This window comes from Syngnathus leptorhynchus, chromosome 10 (assembly GCF_054491065.1).
Source record: "Syngnathus leptorhynchus isolate UIUO chromosome 10, UIUO_Slep, whole genome shotgun sequence".
Lineage (NCBI taxonomy): Eukaryota > Metazoa > Chordata > Actinopteri > Syngnathiformes > Syngnathidae > Syngnathus > Syngnathus leptorhynchus.
Genome location: NC_141204.1, coordinates 3,513,586 through 3,529,011, shown reverse-complemented (window position 1 = coordinate 3,529,011; position 15,426 = coordinate 3,513,586). Strand labels below are relative to the sequence as shown.

General features: G+C 42.9%; 2 protein-coding genes across 4 annotated transcripts in view; one reads left to right on the top strand and one right to left on the bottom strand.

The window, feature by feature from the left end:
• Positions 1 to 869: 869 nt before the first annotated feature.
• Positions 870 to 2,649, bottom strand: marveld1 (MARVEL domain containing 1). The gene has a single exon (XM_085921553.1). The coding sequence runs from the start codon at positions 2,180 to 2,182 to the stop codon at positions 1,685 to 1,687; it is 498 nt and encodes a 165-aa protein (XP_085777679.1). The 5' UTR covers positions 2,183 to 2,649; the 3' UTR covers positions 870 to 1,684.
• Positions 1,614 to 15,426, top strand: part of LOC147049952 (protocadherin-15-like) — a 109,258-nt gene continuing 95,445 nt past the window's right edge. Inside the window, exons 1-2 of one of the 3 annotated variants that reach the window (XM_085921535.1) lie at positions 1,614 to 3,247; positions 5,799 to 5,903. The gene's annotated coding sequence lies outside the window, so the exon portion shown is untranslated. Of the gene's footprint in view, positions 3,248 to 5,798; positions 6,361 to 15,426 lie in introns of all 3 variants that reach the window. The other 2 variants (XM_085921534.1, XM_085921536.1) reach the window with 2 other exon arrangements.

Genomic DNA, 15,426 nt, shown 5'->3' with positions numbered 1-15,426 from the left:
GGCTTTGTAGTGTGTTTCAGTTCATAGTTCCGAAACATGGCGTGAGCGTTTTTTTTTTTTTCCCCCCTCCCGGACAACAACTGCTACTGTTCATGTATTGCGCGAGGGTCAAAGGTGGAGGAATGCGGACCCTCATCCATCCATTTTTTTTTTTTTTTAATGAATCAAAATGAAAAGACCCCGAGTATAGATTTGAAAATTCAACAGCACGGATAAGAAATCAAAGCAGATGTGGCCTGTTAACGTGGCAAACATGACATCAATATGCATCGGAACTATGACACGCTGATACTTTTCGCCTCCCCGGGCAACGCTGAGTACGCTCATTTGGCTGCATGTACCGCAGAGGCGTGGACATGTGGACACTTCATTGCAAAAAAAAAAAAAAAGTCCCACAAGGCGGAAAGAGAGCCAGAGAGAGGAGGAGAAGGAGGAGGGGGGGTTAGCTCTTAGAAGTGCAAGATGTACATCCTGCTCCTGCAGATGGTCAGACGTTAACCCTTGCGCTCCTACTTGCCGCTCTGCAATACTCGGACTTGTCCGACAATCCCATTTCAAAAGTATTTCGTGTTAGTACAAGTTGTAAATCAAACCGTCGTATGAACAAGAGGCTTGACGCTTCCCCAAATTTAGCCGTTATAAAACCCGCAGCTGACTGGAAACGCCTAAGACGTTGAATCATTCTCCGTTTTTATTGGCCGTACGTCAGTCCACCTCTGCAACCCCCCCTCAATAGACTCTTCCGGTATGAACAGCCCCCCCTCCCCTAGATAATCACACGTAGACAGCACACACGCTTGCTATTAGTTAGACAACCATGTGACTTTGCGAAAAACAAAACAACCGAAAAAATAAATAAAACTGGCCTGTATTGTTACCGCTCTTTATTCTTTACACTTTTGAATCTTTGGCTTGACAATAACAACACTTTTTTGTTAAATACACATCCATATGTTCCGGGTTTGAGTAGACAGCATCATGACAGGAGGCACTGAGAAAAAAAAATAATAATAATAATCTACACTGTAATGTGTGTTGGCAAGGTGGCAATATGAAAAAAAAAAAGTGTAAACATTTAAAGATAATGAATATAATAAACTTTGTAGCTGTACCTACTGCCCCGCTGCAGTGACATAACAGTTTACAGCACTGAGGTCACAAATGGTGCATGGTGTCATCACACCACTTTTGGGACTGGTCGGCAACAACCCGCAACTCACCGCCAGACTCGCAAACCAGCCGACCCGACTCCAGTTCCCGATGTCACTCGCTCGGCCGTGCCCTTCCGAGACACACCAACATGTGAATCCAACTACAGTACACGGAGGAATTACTAAACCTGACCCATTAATCAGCTGATATATCAAAAAATCTGCCATTTTCTGCAAGGAAATTTCACAACATTTTTCTTTCTGATGGAATTAAATACTAAAGTATTCTACCTTTATAATTGTGAGCAGGAATTAAATTGATAATTCAAAGTACTACTCTATGTGCTCAATCAAAGATTAGGAAACATATTTAGGGGGCCCCAGTCTGGCCCTCCAACCGTAGGTTTGTAAACCCCTTGCTTTAAATACTGTAGACATGTAATGGATTAAAAGAAAATACAGTGAAGTTAACTCTTCCTCATCTTGCTGTGGTTAAAAACAAAAACAAATTACAAAAGTAAAAATTGCTAGCCTCAGATGACTGTTTGCTCCCCTCGGCTCTTCCTGCAGGCCCCATAGACCACCGAGAGCAGGAAGGCCAAGCAACACAGGCAGGCGAACACGGCGGCCGTCAGGTAGACCTTGTACAGACACAAGTGTTTGTACTGCGCCAGGTTGCAGTAGGAATTGCGATCCGTCTTGTACACCATGACCCCCACGGCGGGTAGGTAGAGGGCGACGGCGGCCACGTCGATCGCCAAGTTGCTGCACAGCCAGCGCGGGCCGCCTACCACGGGCACGGCGTCCTTCTTGTCCAGCAGCGTGACGAAGAAGAGGGCCAAGCACAGGAGCCAGAAGAGCACCGCCACAAAGAGGACGAAATGGATGGAGCCCTCGTACTTGTTGGCGGCGATGGTGACCCAAAGGCCTGCGCCGAAGACGATCTGAAGGAGGCGGGTGATCCCCGGGAAACTCCGAAGAAACTTGACCATGTGCTGCCTCACCTGCGGCTGCGCTTGTTGGGGTGCCATCGCTTTCTCTTCTGCCTCGTTCTCCTTTGCTCACAATCTCCTCTTCTTCTTCCTCCTCCTCCTCCGAGCGCCTTGTTCCCGAGCAGGGCGGGTGCGTTGTGCCAGCTGTTTGCAGCTGGCAACTTTTGACCAAAAAAGTTTCTGCGAAAAATTGGAGACCAACCAACCAAGCCAAGAGTTCCTGTACTATAAAAAGAGCGGAGAAAAAGAAGGAACTGTGCGTTCTTTCCGAGCGACTTGAAAATGAAAAGCCGTCTTCTTGTGTGTTGCGTCTTTTCCGTTTCCCCCCCCCGCTCAATGTAGCGTCTGTGTTGTTGGGGTGGGTTGGCCCGAGATTTGGAGCGAGCTCCTCCCTTCTTTCGCCACTCACATTTGGGATGCACATTCTTTTGGGCCACGGATGGGCGCTGAGATCTTTTGTTTGTCAGAGGGAGCCGGGAGGATTAGCCTGGGTTGTTAGTGGAAGTTAGGAGAGTCATCTACATGCATATCAGGTGTCCTTTTATAATTAATCTGCAAATGTGACATATTTCCAAGCTTGTTTTTCCTAGCAACATTTTATGAGGAAACACTAAAACTCTGTTTAAATTCTGTGGCAATGACTAACAGTAGTGAATTGCCACAAGTGAGCTGTATACTTTAAATTGGGTGGACGGTTTATAGGTTTGTACTTCTGTGGGAATCTTGGAAAGACACATTTTTAATTAAGGAATATTTACAAAAAAAAATGTGGTATAAAGAAATGCACTGCTGGTCACTGAATTAAACAAAACAAAACAAAACACACACACACTATGTATTTAGCATAAACTGTTAAGGTTTACAGCACTCCATAATATCGTCACTATCTTAATTTTTTTCTTTAATATGCTTCAATGGGGAAATACATCCAAAAAAGATGGATTATAACAGGTGGACAGGTACATTTTAGTGGCTGTGAATTGGAACAGGAATATCCTAGGACACCTTTAGAGGGGGTCCTTAGGTGAGATAATTAAAAACACCTATCCATACCATCTGGTTGGTCCCTAATTAAGATACATTTGAGTAAAAGAGCGAAAATAAGTAAGTCCATTTTCCTCTCTATCCGTTGTTTAGTTAACTATGATTTTCCAAACCGTTGTGATTGGTTAAATATATGTACATCTTTTTATTTTCATATCTGTATATAGTACATATAGGACATATGTTTTGGTTCCCGGTCAAACTTTTCCGGGTTAAATATATGTACATCTTTTTATTTTCATATCTGTATATAGTACATATAGTAAATATAGAGCTGAATTTAAATATCTAAGACTTTTTCTAGGCACATAAAAAGCCAATTTCTCAAAAATGCAAAGATGAGCTGCCGTAATATTTTTTTGCACATTCGTTTTAGAGAAAACCTAGCAATACATCAAATCGGCCACTAGATGGTGCTATAAACACTTACAGAACATACAATTTGATGTAACCATTAATGTTGCCTCAATATTTTTAAGAGCAACATTAATCATAGAGGAAACTTTGCCATACTGTGTTTTACGCGCAGGCCAATCTCTCTATCTCCTAAAGCTGTGGAGCTCCATTTTATTTCTTTATTGATGAGTCTAGTGTTGTGAGGAGACTGGTTGGTGGGCATCTGTCAACATGAGTCATCTCTGGTGTTGAATGAAAAGGCGCTGGATGTATTAAATGCTGATCTCATCCATCATGAAGGAATCATTTCAATATGACATGATACAATATCACCAATGGTGCATTTTACACGACTGTGAACATCACCTCCGTTTTTCTTCTTCTCTGTCCTCATAAATACGCTTGTGTTCTCTCCGCCGCTGTTTGAGACATCATCGCAGTGAACCAATTCCGTGTAACCTCACAAGGACAACTAATAATACTGCCGTTGGAGAGTTCACTTGCCAGTGTGGACTCCTTTTTTTTTTTTTTTTCAAATGGCTCACGCAATCTTTTCATTTCTTTCCAGTGGCGTTTTTTTTCTGCATTTTCTAACGTGACCTCTCCATCTTTTTTGTGGCACGCACAAAAAAGACTTTAGTCCCCCTAAAGTAACAAAGACACCGGTGAGCTATGAGCTTAGTAGGCTTTTTATTGCCTTTCTTCACATCCGCAAGAGACTTTAAAGCACAGCGATGGACGGCCACCAGTCCAGGCAGGTTGTTATTAAATTTTTCGGGGGCTGTTATTTTAGGAAAATGGCAACATTTAAATTTAGAATGGTGATAAGATTTTGTCTGGTGTGGCATCCAGTCAAGCTGTTTGAACCACCACAGATCTTTTCCTTCATAAAAATACAGCTGCTTATGTTATTTTATTTTTTTAGTGAGGTCTTGCAATAGTGCCATTAACAACAGGCTGCACTCCAGCACTTTTGTTAAGAGCCCTCGGGAACAAGTAAAACGCATTTCTTTTCACAGTATGCTAATGTGATCTTTTCACCGTAGTTTCTTTTTTTTTTTTTTTTTTTGCTCTTTTGCCGATAAAACTTCTTATCAGTCGCCTCACACCTGCGCTGCCTCTAGCTGCCTTTTGCCCGTTATTGTGCTTTGACTGTTTAGGACAATCGGGCCCACGCTTCAAGCTAAATGTGTGCTGTTTTATGGTTTATGGTTTATGGCTTTTGAAAAATGGACCACTTAATGGATTTTCATTCAATTGCCTCTATAACTTCTGAGCACTTCTCACGGCTGCTTGAAATTTTTGAATGTTAGTGGCCGCCGGGGTTTATTTACTCCATATACAGTATATTTGTAAATATTTCTCTCTATATATATTTCCATATGAAATATTTCTTCTTTAGTGTGCTAGCATTATAAACTTCAGCTTTACAGATGCCATGTCATGGCCAACTTCTGACATAAGGCATTTATTTCTTTATTTAGTGTCTAGTCATGTTACTGTAAATTACACGTAATGTTTTTCCTCTCTACAAGATTTGGCTAACACTTGTGGATGACTAGTGTCCCCTCCCTGACCCCTTCTAGCTCCCCCACAAAGGGGTGATGACTGTAATTTTGTGGCTGCAGGCAAGGCGGCCCATCGTGCCAGCCAGCCAGCCAAACATTTCTCTCATAACTTCTAGGCATGGTCTCCTCAGATGTTGGTCACAGCGGAAATAAACAAAGCCTGCATGCTGTGTTGTCGCTAAAACAGAGTCCCGCTTTGCGCCTCCAACGTGGCTCAGTAACACCTCCTTTGCTATTGATTTACTCCGATTAATTAACGCCGGGTTTGGGCATCAGTTTGGAAATAACGTGCAATGACGAGATAGATCTAGCTGAAGGGGACAGAAGCTCGCGTGGTTCCAGAAAATGCCAGCCAACAGACTGAGGAGGGATACAATCAAATCTCTTGGAGAAAGGTCGGGCTCACGGCACACAAGCATCACGTCTGTGGGAGCTTTGGCACCCTGCTGAAGTTCAAAACATGGATGGAAGCTTGTCAAACTTTTTTTTTGGAAGCAGAAAATAACTTTGGCCTGATAGAAAAAAAAATCCTTTTACTCTAAAAACAAAAATGCTTCAAAATGTTTATGCCTCTCCTAGTGCAAGTTTAAATGGTTTTAATTTGACGACGTGATGATCTAACATTAGTTCTTGTCATTCCACTACAGTGCGCCTGGGAGATGAATATGCTGAATGAACGCTGGGTGGCGCCAGAGAGCAACAAACGAACACTCAACAGTGAGAGAGGGGGAGCGAAGCCGAGGGACTCTCAGGTTGTGTCTCCCTTTTCCGATTCCACTCTTTGCAGCCGCGTGAATGGATGGATGGATGTACGTTCGTGTGACCATGTGAGCCACCTGTCAGGGCAGGGATGGAACCAGGAAAAGTCCTTCGCTGGAAGGAGATACACACCCGGCTCCACAGTCGCCTGGATCCTTGAACGCATCACTTTAACTTTAGCCGGTGCGCGCGGAAGAAAGTGAACCGGTTGCACGCCGTCACCAGGCAGGCTGCCTGGGGGGAGAGAAGAGAGAAGATTATAGACGGTCGGGATTGGGGGGAAGCTGCCTCCTTTGGGAGATTATAGGCTTGAGCACATGTGAAGGACATATACCGAAGAGGATTAGGTCATGTGCACTCCTGTCTACTTGTCATCTCTCCCTGTTCTTGTCCTCTGAATATTTGCGCAATGACCTTTGGCGCACTTGGAATACAACGGACGCGTTTGAGGTAAGCAAGAATAAGCACATTTTCAAATGATAAATGGGAAAAGCTCTCATGCATTGTGTTATTTTAGCATGACAGACACATTTTGTGGTTTGTGCTTTATTGGAGAGGTTCCCCGTACATTTTCCAGTTGACAATCTTGTTAAGACTTAAAAAAAATAGGCATCTTCAGATAAGTTCTACGGTTAATTACCCCACGTAGCGTGTTCCATCAAGTGTCCCGGGGAGTCGACACTGCTCGGAGCAACGGAGGCTGAAGGCAATTTGCAGGGGAGGCTCCGAATTTAAGGGCGATCGATACTTGCGAAAGTGCGTTCAAGTGCGTGTAATAAAAAATGAAAGGAGGGGGAAAAAATTAACGTCCTTTCAGCGTGGCCAGAAAATATGATGCATCTGATATTTGAATGTTTTATTGTTGGAACTAAATTTTGTCCGAAGAGTGAAAAGTCGTATAAGATATGACACAAGTGCCGTCTGAAAGAAATTCTAGATTTAAGGCTTCATAAAAAAAAAAAAACAAGGCAGAGCTGTCGATACGTGTGGTGTGAAACGATTCAAGTACAGTGCGATTTGAAAGTGGAACGATTTAATTCGATATGCTACGGATCACTTTGAGAGGCTGTGATGGAGTGACTTTTGACTGTCTGCCGATTTGTGACCACTAGAGGGAGCCCCAGTGGTAAACACACTACACTGAGAAACATTTGTCAAGCCCACACGCAGACGGTGCAATTAAATATTCATGAGCTCATCTTCCAAAGAAAGAGAAGCTTTCTCAGAAAAAAACACACACAAATAGTTCTGGTGTAAAAGTTAAAGTGCTCACGCATTTAGCTCTGACTGAACATCCCCGAGTGCACTTAAAGTTCACCAGCGTAGTCTGAGTCGACTGGCATGACCCTCGTCTCGAATTCACACGTCCAATAATGCTTGTCTGTAGCCGATAACCACGACGTAATTGACATCTTCACCCAAAAGCCTTTGTTATTAGGTATCATTGCCACAAGATGGCGTCGTTGCGCTTCAAAATGATTTCTATCGAAATGACCAAAAATGATCAACGTAAACTCGACTATCGTCGAAAAGAAACATCCCGACTTTCAATCCGAAACAAGGAAAACGACAGTTCGAGCACTCACGAAAGTTTCGTTTCAGCCCGACTGCATCGATAAATGACAAAACTTTACTTTTCGAAATTGTCCTGCAACGTCAAGTGAACTAAACGCCCAATTTATGCTTTTCTGCTTTTTTTCCCCCCCAATTCTCTTTGCTTTTTTTTACCGATACTCCAGAATTTGCCATATACTGACAGGAGCTTATCTAATAGGATGAAATTCCAAATAGTGTTAGCGTATCTGCGCATAACATCGCCTCTCCTTCCAATGAGTAAAGCCTCCGTGATCCTGTTATCCTGTTCTTGAAGGATGTGTTTCACATAGCCCTTCTTCTCTGATGTGGATTTAGCTGATGAGAACCCTGCTGAGCTGTATCCACAGGTTTTTATTGAGGGGTGCTGTGGGAGGTGGGGGGGTGAGCTCGCTGCATGCGGGGAATCCTTAAAAAGATTTTTTTTTTTTTTTTTGCTGCAGGATGTCTCCATCACTCAGGAGCCGGTCTCGGCCTCTTTGCACGGGCTCACGTTTGGGGAAATAAGAGCTGAAGAGAGCAGCTCGGTTCAGGCCCGGTTGTGAAGGCGCCATTGATATTCCGCTCGTGTCTTGCTCCATAGGCGGCTCGTTGTCACGGTGAAATCCAGCTTGATCACCGCTCGCTTGGGAGAAACCAACCGGCTAATTTCATTGAATGTTAAAAGGGGGGACATACTCGGGGATATTGACTTGTGTACAAATCGTCGGGTCTCTGGGGAAGTGGAACTGATAAGGAACGCCCGAGTGAAGCTTTGGTCTGTTGAATTCTGTCGGGAATTTTGCCGGATTGCGATGTCATGACGTAATACTGCTTTCACACAAAAAAGCACTTCCAAACCGTCTCGTGCGCAGTCGCTGTACAAATTAGCATGATTTGTTTTTGGCACGTGTGGGTCGGTGACGAAGTGCTGCCTTTGCGAGTGAAAATTGCGCTGTGAAAACAAACTACAAATACTTTGGCCAAGTGGTTGCTTGCCTAGTTGCAACGCCATTGTCGTCATAGTAACGGAATTCATATTCTACATTTACTCCGCAGTACTGGCAAGGGTTGAGTAGTTGTTCATCTTCATGATCAAAACCGCCCTTCCACTCGACTGTTCGAAGTGGATACTTGAGTTTTTTTATCCTTTGGGTATTTTGATTGAAGAATGTCAGAAAAACACCTGAGGACTGTTTGAAATTGAAAACATTTTTTGTGATTTGTTTCTACAAACACTTGCTTGGTGGATGACACAACAACTTCTTTTCAGATGAATTGGGGGAAAAAATGAGACATTTGTAACCGGTTAGCATCATTTACGTTAGCATGCTAGCTAATACTCGTGTAGCCTCATGTGAAAATGGTTTGTTCGTGTTTTCAGGACTGGACAATTTTATTTTTGCTAGATGCTTCACGGTCTTCCTGCTTTGCTGCCATTTTTTTTTTGCTTGGTGCTCACAGTATGTTCCCTGCTTGTTTACATTGCAAGCAGATTGTTTGTATTTCCCCACAACCAAATTTAGCAGGCTGATGACATTGCACCGCTTCGACCTTCCAGCATCCTGGCGCAAGCCGTTTTGCGTGTTTGTTTCATGCACTCGGCACCGCCTCGACTCGTTATGGGCGCCCCCGTAGGGCTCCTTCATTTTCACCGATTTGCAGCTGGGCTGAGAATTAAGAGATCTCAGAGCGGCTCTGCTGCATCCCTGATTTCAAAGGCTTCTTTTTTTTTTTTTTCCCTCTCAATGGCGTCAGGTGCAGTCGTGGCACACTGTGTGGCCGTTCAGCGTCCTCTTGAAGATTTATGGTCGGCCGAGTAGAAAGATTTATCTGTCCCGAGTGCATGAAATTGCAATGCTCTGCAGTATTACGTCCAGGGCCGGCGTGGGTGACTGATTCGCCAGAAGGGTGGCCAGGGAGGAGGGCAGGGCAACACCCCCCCCCCCCCCCGGTCAACTTCCAGTTCAGGTAGATGTGATCAAGGCTTTTTTTTTTGGGGTGTAAACTTCTCTTTTGCTCAAAGAGCCAACAGGAAAAAAAACCCATAAAGGAGTAACCGCTGGGGAGCCACAAAAAAAAAAAAAACTCATCGGCGGAGTGGTACAAATAAGTTTTGATGAGTCGCTCGTACTCGAGTGCAAAAGTTTACAAGTGGTTGCAGGAGGACGATTTTGACGAGGCTGCTTTGCCTTCCAAAAGTTAGCTTAGAAGTCGCTGCTCATTTGCATTTCATTATTTTCTACTTCCCGCAGAGACGCGGGCAGAATCCATATCTCGTGCGAGGCCAGTTTCCGGGCTTATGCATCCATCGAACGCACTCCGCTCCAACATCTTGCGAGAGCCCGCTTTGTCTGCCCGCCGCCGATGACCGTCCCAGTGTCTGTCTTCTAAATAGACAAACATTGACAGAGGCAGGTCGTATCGGTTTTCAAGTGCTCGTTGTCTGCTTCGTGTTCCTTCTCGACGACGGCGGTTGTTTGCACTCAGACGAAAATCATTTGGAAGATAAAGTACTCCACTGCGTGAGACTGCACTTCAAGTGGATTTAGTACGACGCTCGTAAGTGATGCTCGCTGTATCCTGAAAGTCAGGGGGAGGTGATTAGTGTGTCGTTGTCTGCGGTGCTCAATTCATTGATCAAGAACCTGATCATGCAAAATTCATGATTTGTAATTAGTGTGTTCAAAAAAAAATGGGAATAGAACTTTAGTGATTGCTTTCATGAGTAAAAATACTGTGCTTTAACTTTGTCTTCCAGGCGGTTCGTGTGCACAAGCAGCCCACCCCATAGCTCCGGCCCTGGTTCCACACCTTAACTTGCAGATTCATGACTTAAAAAATATTTTTTTTTGGTATGATCTCAGTTTTGCATAATGATGACGTATTGGAGACGATTGGGAAGCCGTAAAGCGTGCTAATTGATCCCTCCCTTCATTTTCCCCTCATTAGCCATAAATGTCCAAACAGTCATTAAGATTGCGGACCGGACTTTTTCCTCGTTGAGTTTCGGCTGCAAACTTCACCGGCGCCGAGCGAAAGCGGACTCCCTGCGTAAGAAATCAGTGTCCTGCTCTCCGCCGAAGCATGAAGGGAGATGATTGCATATCGTGTAAGTTATCTCCGTCCGCCAATGCCAACAGTCTCCAAATGAATCAGGAGCCGACTAGCTGTGAATATTAAAACGCGACGCTTTGTGGATACAATACTGATTTGTTCCTTTCCTTCCCCTTGTCCTCACTGCCTCGCGTATTTGTTGTTGTCACGCTACAATATGACTCAACTATCCCATACAGGCCCCAGATGGCCCAACTGTGAAACCCTTTGCGGCAGACTGATAGTAAAATGACCACAAGAGGGCGCCGCCAGTACCCGATCCCTTGAAATACCGATACCGAAACATAAATGTCGTATGACCACTGAGCAAATTATTTCCCTTTCTGTCCAATTTTGAAGATTGCAATGTTGATGATTATTTTTGTCGATGTGCAAAAGCTGCCCCTGGTTGGATTTGAGTAATTCACCAGCTGCCAACATGGCCGCCAATTAAATGTGACCCCGAGCCGATGTTTAGGTAAATTAAATCAATAAATGCAAATGAAGACCACAGCTGCTCGCTTGGCTTCAGGTTAACGTCCGTCTAATTAACATCAGCGCATTGAGAGTTAACGTTTGGGCCCATCCCACAGGTCCAAGTATCATTTTTATTGCCAGACCCACAAACAGGGTCAAAGTTATGAGGGGAGTTGGGGGCTTACTTTATTTCACGTGTGCGCAGCTCATGGCAAGAAAAATATTTGCTGATCATTTCCCGTTTTACAAGAAGCAAATACTGTACAGCGTAATCATGCGAATTAACATATGAGGATTATGCGACCGTGAGAGTTAATATTTGCGTGGCAGACTATATTGACTTTGGACTTAATCGTGTGACTTGACCGAATTGATTAATTTTGCTCGCATTGGGTTTTATACACATGGTAACATATTTTTTTAAAATAATATTTAATGCATTGTTGCATTTTTAAATAATTACACCAAATGACCTGCAGTGATTTGTGCTACTTAATCCTAATGTATATATACTTATTTGGAAATATTATTCAAAATTATGATTAAAAAAATAAATTAAAATATATTTAAATATTTGTTAAATATTCATACATACATATTTGTGTGATAATGTGATCTAGTATTAAATTTCACACAACTAAAGATGTCAGTTTTATGTGCAAAAAGATGGTTTTCGGGCAGCAAATTGACTTTCTCTGAGCTTGCTTAATCCGCTTTGCCTTTCCATTTTGAATATTAGGCTACGTTTGAATATTTAACGCTCTGCAATTGCCACATCTGTTCTGGCAAGCTTACGCAATTGTCAGATTTGGTGTCGAACAAGAGGCAATTTATTAATCATACAAGTCATTTCGCCGCCACGGGAATTTAACAGACGACAAAAAGTGGGACGATTCTTGTGCAAGAATTTTTCTGCGGGAAAAAAAAGTCACTCGACATACTTCAACATTGACGTTGTTAGAAATTTGGTTCTGTGAAGTGTGCTGCTCCAAAGGAGGTTGTCAAAAAAGTTTTGACTTCTTTTTTGGCTCTTCAATAGAATGTCTGCTGACCTTCGATTAAAATGAGATTAAGAGCACATGAATGAAATGCTAACAGGGGGAAGGAGGAATAAAAAGATCCTTTCACTTCAAAAATGCTTTTTCTTTCCCACACAAGGTTGGCAGTAATGCAGTTAGAAAAAGAAAGAAATCAAATATATCGTATATTAATTGCAACCATTTTTTTTTGTTTATTGTGTGAGGATCAAAAGAGAGAAAAAAAAATCCCGTGGGCTTTCTGAAGATCTACAGACTTCAGGTTTCTTTTCAGCTCATCTACTCTGGAGATTCCCCCCCGCAGTCACGATACATCGACTCGTGTGTGCACGTTCCTTAGATGAGGTTTACCAAACAAGCGCCCCCCCCCCTCCCCACGGGTGTGTGATGCAAGGGCTCAATTTGACCCGCAATCGGCATCTTCGCACGGGTTGTGGTGGGAAAACTTAAGTTTAGTTTTTTTAGTTTTTCAACTGTAGCTGTCACTTTGAAAGTGCTTCACTGGTAGAATGCCAAGAGACGACGGCGTCTTTGTTTGTTTGTCTGTACTTCCTATTTCATTTGTGGATATCAAAAGTGTCTCGTTTTTAAAATTACCAATACAAACTTTTTCATTCTTTAATTATTCATACATATTCAGAAAAATAACACATTTTTGGGGATTCAATAATAATAATTGCAAAAACGGTCATTTATTTCCCGAAAACGTACTTTTTCCTCATCCCTCTGAGCTGTGTATACCATTCAACATAATTTGCACTCCTTCTGATAGTCAAGAGTGTAACTGAGATGCCTTCCCCTTATTTTGACATTTTACATCAAATATTTCATTCATCCTATCCAGCAAAGGAGCCTGGCATGTGTGTTTGAACATGACAGGCTCAAAGGAGGATGAGAAGGGGTTGGCGCTTTTAATAAAGAAGACAAGTCGTGGTGGTTGGTGAGCGCCCACCAAGACGGGGAATTACCGCTCGCTTTGAAGTTTGTTTGAGAAGCGCAATTAAATGGAAAAATGTTATTTCCTGATCGTTGTTTTTTCACGGACCGCCCCTCGTTGTTGTTTCAGCTCAGGAAAGACGAAATAGAAAATGGACGTATGTGAAATGTGTCAAGGGCCGTTACTCTTAACAGTAGGTGACACTTGCATCAGTGGAGGGAAAATGACTTTCTTAAGTGAACTCGTGGACACGAATGAGTTTTTATTCATACACGAAAAGTGCCATATTCCCTCGTTGCTCCATTGTGGCGTTGCAAAAAAAAAAAAAGCTCTGGTTGTTGTGGGTAGTTTGGCACGGCGACCGCACAAGGCTGAATCGAATTGAATGACCGTCTCAAGCTTCTCATTCTGAGACGGCCATGCTAGCACTTAGCCAGGAGTGCTGTAGAAGGGGGGCAAGGCCAGCCCCCCCCAAAAAAGGCCACTTCACATAAAAGCATGCTAAAGTGGTCATTGACTTTGAAGGGGAACTTGTTATAACAGAAATCAAGATTGGACTTCAAAGTGTTGAAATCAATTTTTCAAAAGAGTAGTCACAGGTTGCCTCAAAAGTCTTCGAGTGGAAAATGACCACCGTTTTGATCAGCGGAGGTCGTCGTGGGCTTTTCGTCATGAACAGATTGTGATGTCGAACTGCAGACGGAGACAATTTCACAATGCTATACGGACTGTAATATTTACGTCAAATGTGTGCGGGCAAGAAAATAGCCTTGGCTAACGAACCACATACTGCTTCACCCCGTCAGATGAGCCCATGTGATTGCAACCTGTTGTGATCCATTTCCCATATGTTCATTTTGAATCAAAGCAAAGCTACTTGCACTGTTCCAATCTCCTTGCCTATAACATTGACAACAGGCGGTCTCAATACATTTCAAAGCGCATTTATTCAAGCGGGGCAGGCCGTAAAGAATCAAACGCGACAACAGCTTACAAGCACGCGTCAAGTGGAAGAGTGCAAAGCTCAAATCTTCCACTTCTGATTCATATGTTATGTTGTATAAAATGTGTCCATCCGACAGTAGATGCATCGTAAGGAAAGAAAGAAACAAAAAAACAAAAAGAATGACCTTGGCATTGATTAAACCAAGTCATGTTTACATTCTTCAAACTGCCAATAAATTATTTTTTTTTTTCCCCGCTACAACTTCCATCAACAGATTGAATGAACGGTCGGTCAAAGTATGCAGCAGTGCAGGAATTTAGCCCGAGTGGCATTTGTAATCCTTTTTCATAAAAGTTGCAATGCAATTATTCATTTCTTTTTCTGCCTCACCCACTCGTTTTCAAAATGGTCAATGTAAAGTCGATAAAACGTACAATGCAATGCAATTTGTTTTTTTCTCCCCTTATAGTTTTCCCTTTCTTGAGAAAACGTATTAATTTTGTATAAAGAGGCATTGTATCTTTTTCAAAAGGTGAATCTGGGCCAGCCACTTGCTTCCCAAATATGTTCTGCGTCAGAATTTCAGATGAGAAATCGGGGTACTGTTACAGTCTAAGTATTATGACTGAGGCTTTCAAGATATGCGCCTCAGTAATTTTGCAAAACAAATGTTTGCATCAAGCTTATTATTGCCACTCCTACTTGAATGTTACTATCAAACTAAATATAAAACAAAGAAAATGAAACCTTTTGTATTTACTCAACAAAACACATAACATTGCCCTACTGAGGTCCGCTAGCAAACAAACAAAACAGCGCTACACGTGCTAGCATCGATATTCCCGAAGTTACAAGTTCCATATTTGAACCTAAATGCTAGCAGCACTTGCAAAAATACTCCAAAACTAAAAATTACTACAATACTTTCAATCTGTGTGTAGTACGTCAGAATATATGACTTCCCGCTAGCTGTCGCAAACAGCAGACGACGCAGAAACTGTTCAATTATTTACATTCGATTTATCTAATTCTATTTTTGATATCAAGTTTATTTACGTATAAAGCAAGGGCTATAGAAAGTGGGTGGATGGATGCTTTTGATAGCACAAGTTGAGTTTTCTTGGCTGCATTCCCGCGCATCCCTCTGTGCCTGGTCTCTTTGGGCTGATTGTTATTCTCAGCTACGTCTAGCTAGCCCTCCCAGTCCCCTCCGCTGCGTCAATCACTCAGCGCCTTACCTCGACTGGCCTGGCCTTGCTGTCCTTGCATCTCCCCCCTGTGTCTTATCCATGCAAATACCCCCAACTTCTGCTCAGTCATTTATCGTTAATCCTTTCTTGGGTTTTCCAGCAGTGACTTAACTCATCAAGTCGGCGTCTGGTGCAGTTGGGGCCAGCCTTACCCGTGCCACCAGTTTAATTAGTTGGTGCTTTTTTTTGTTTGTTTGTTTG

Excerpts from the sequence above, each read along its gene's own strand:
- marveld1 (XM_085921553.1), bottom strand. The coding sequence starts at position 2,182 with ATGGCACCCCAACAAGCGCAGCCGCAGGTGAGGCAGCACATGGTCAAG.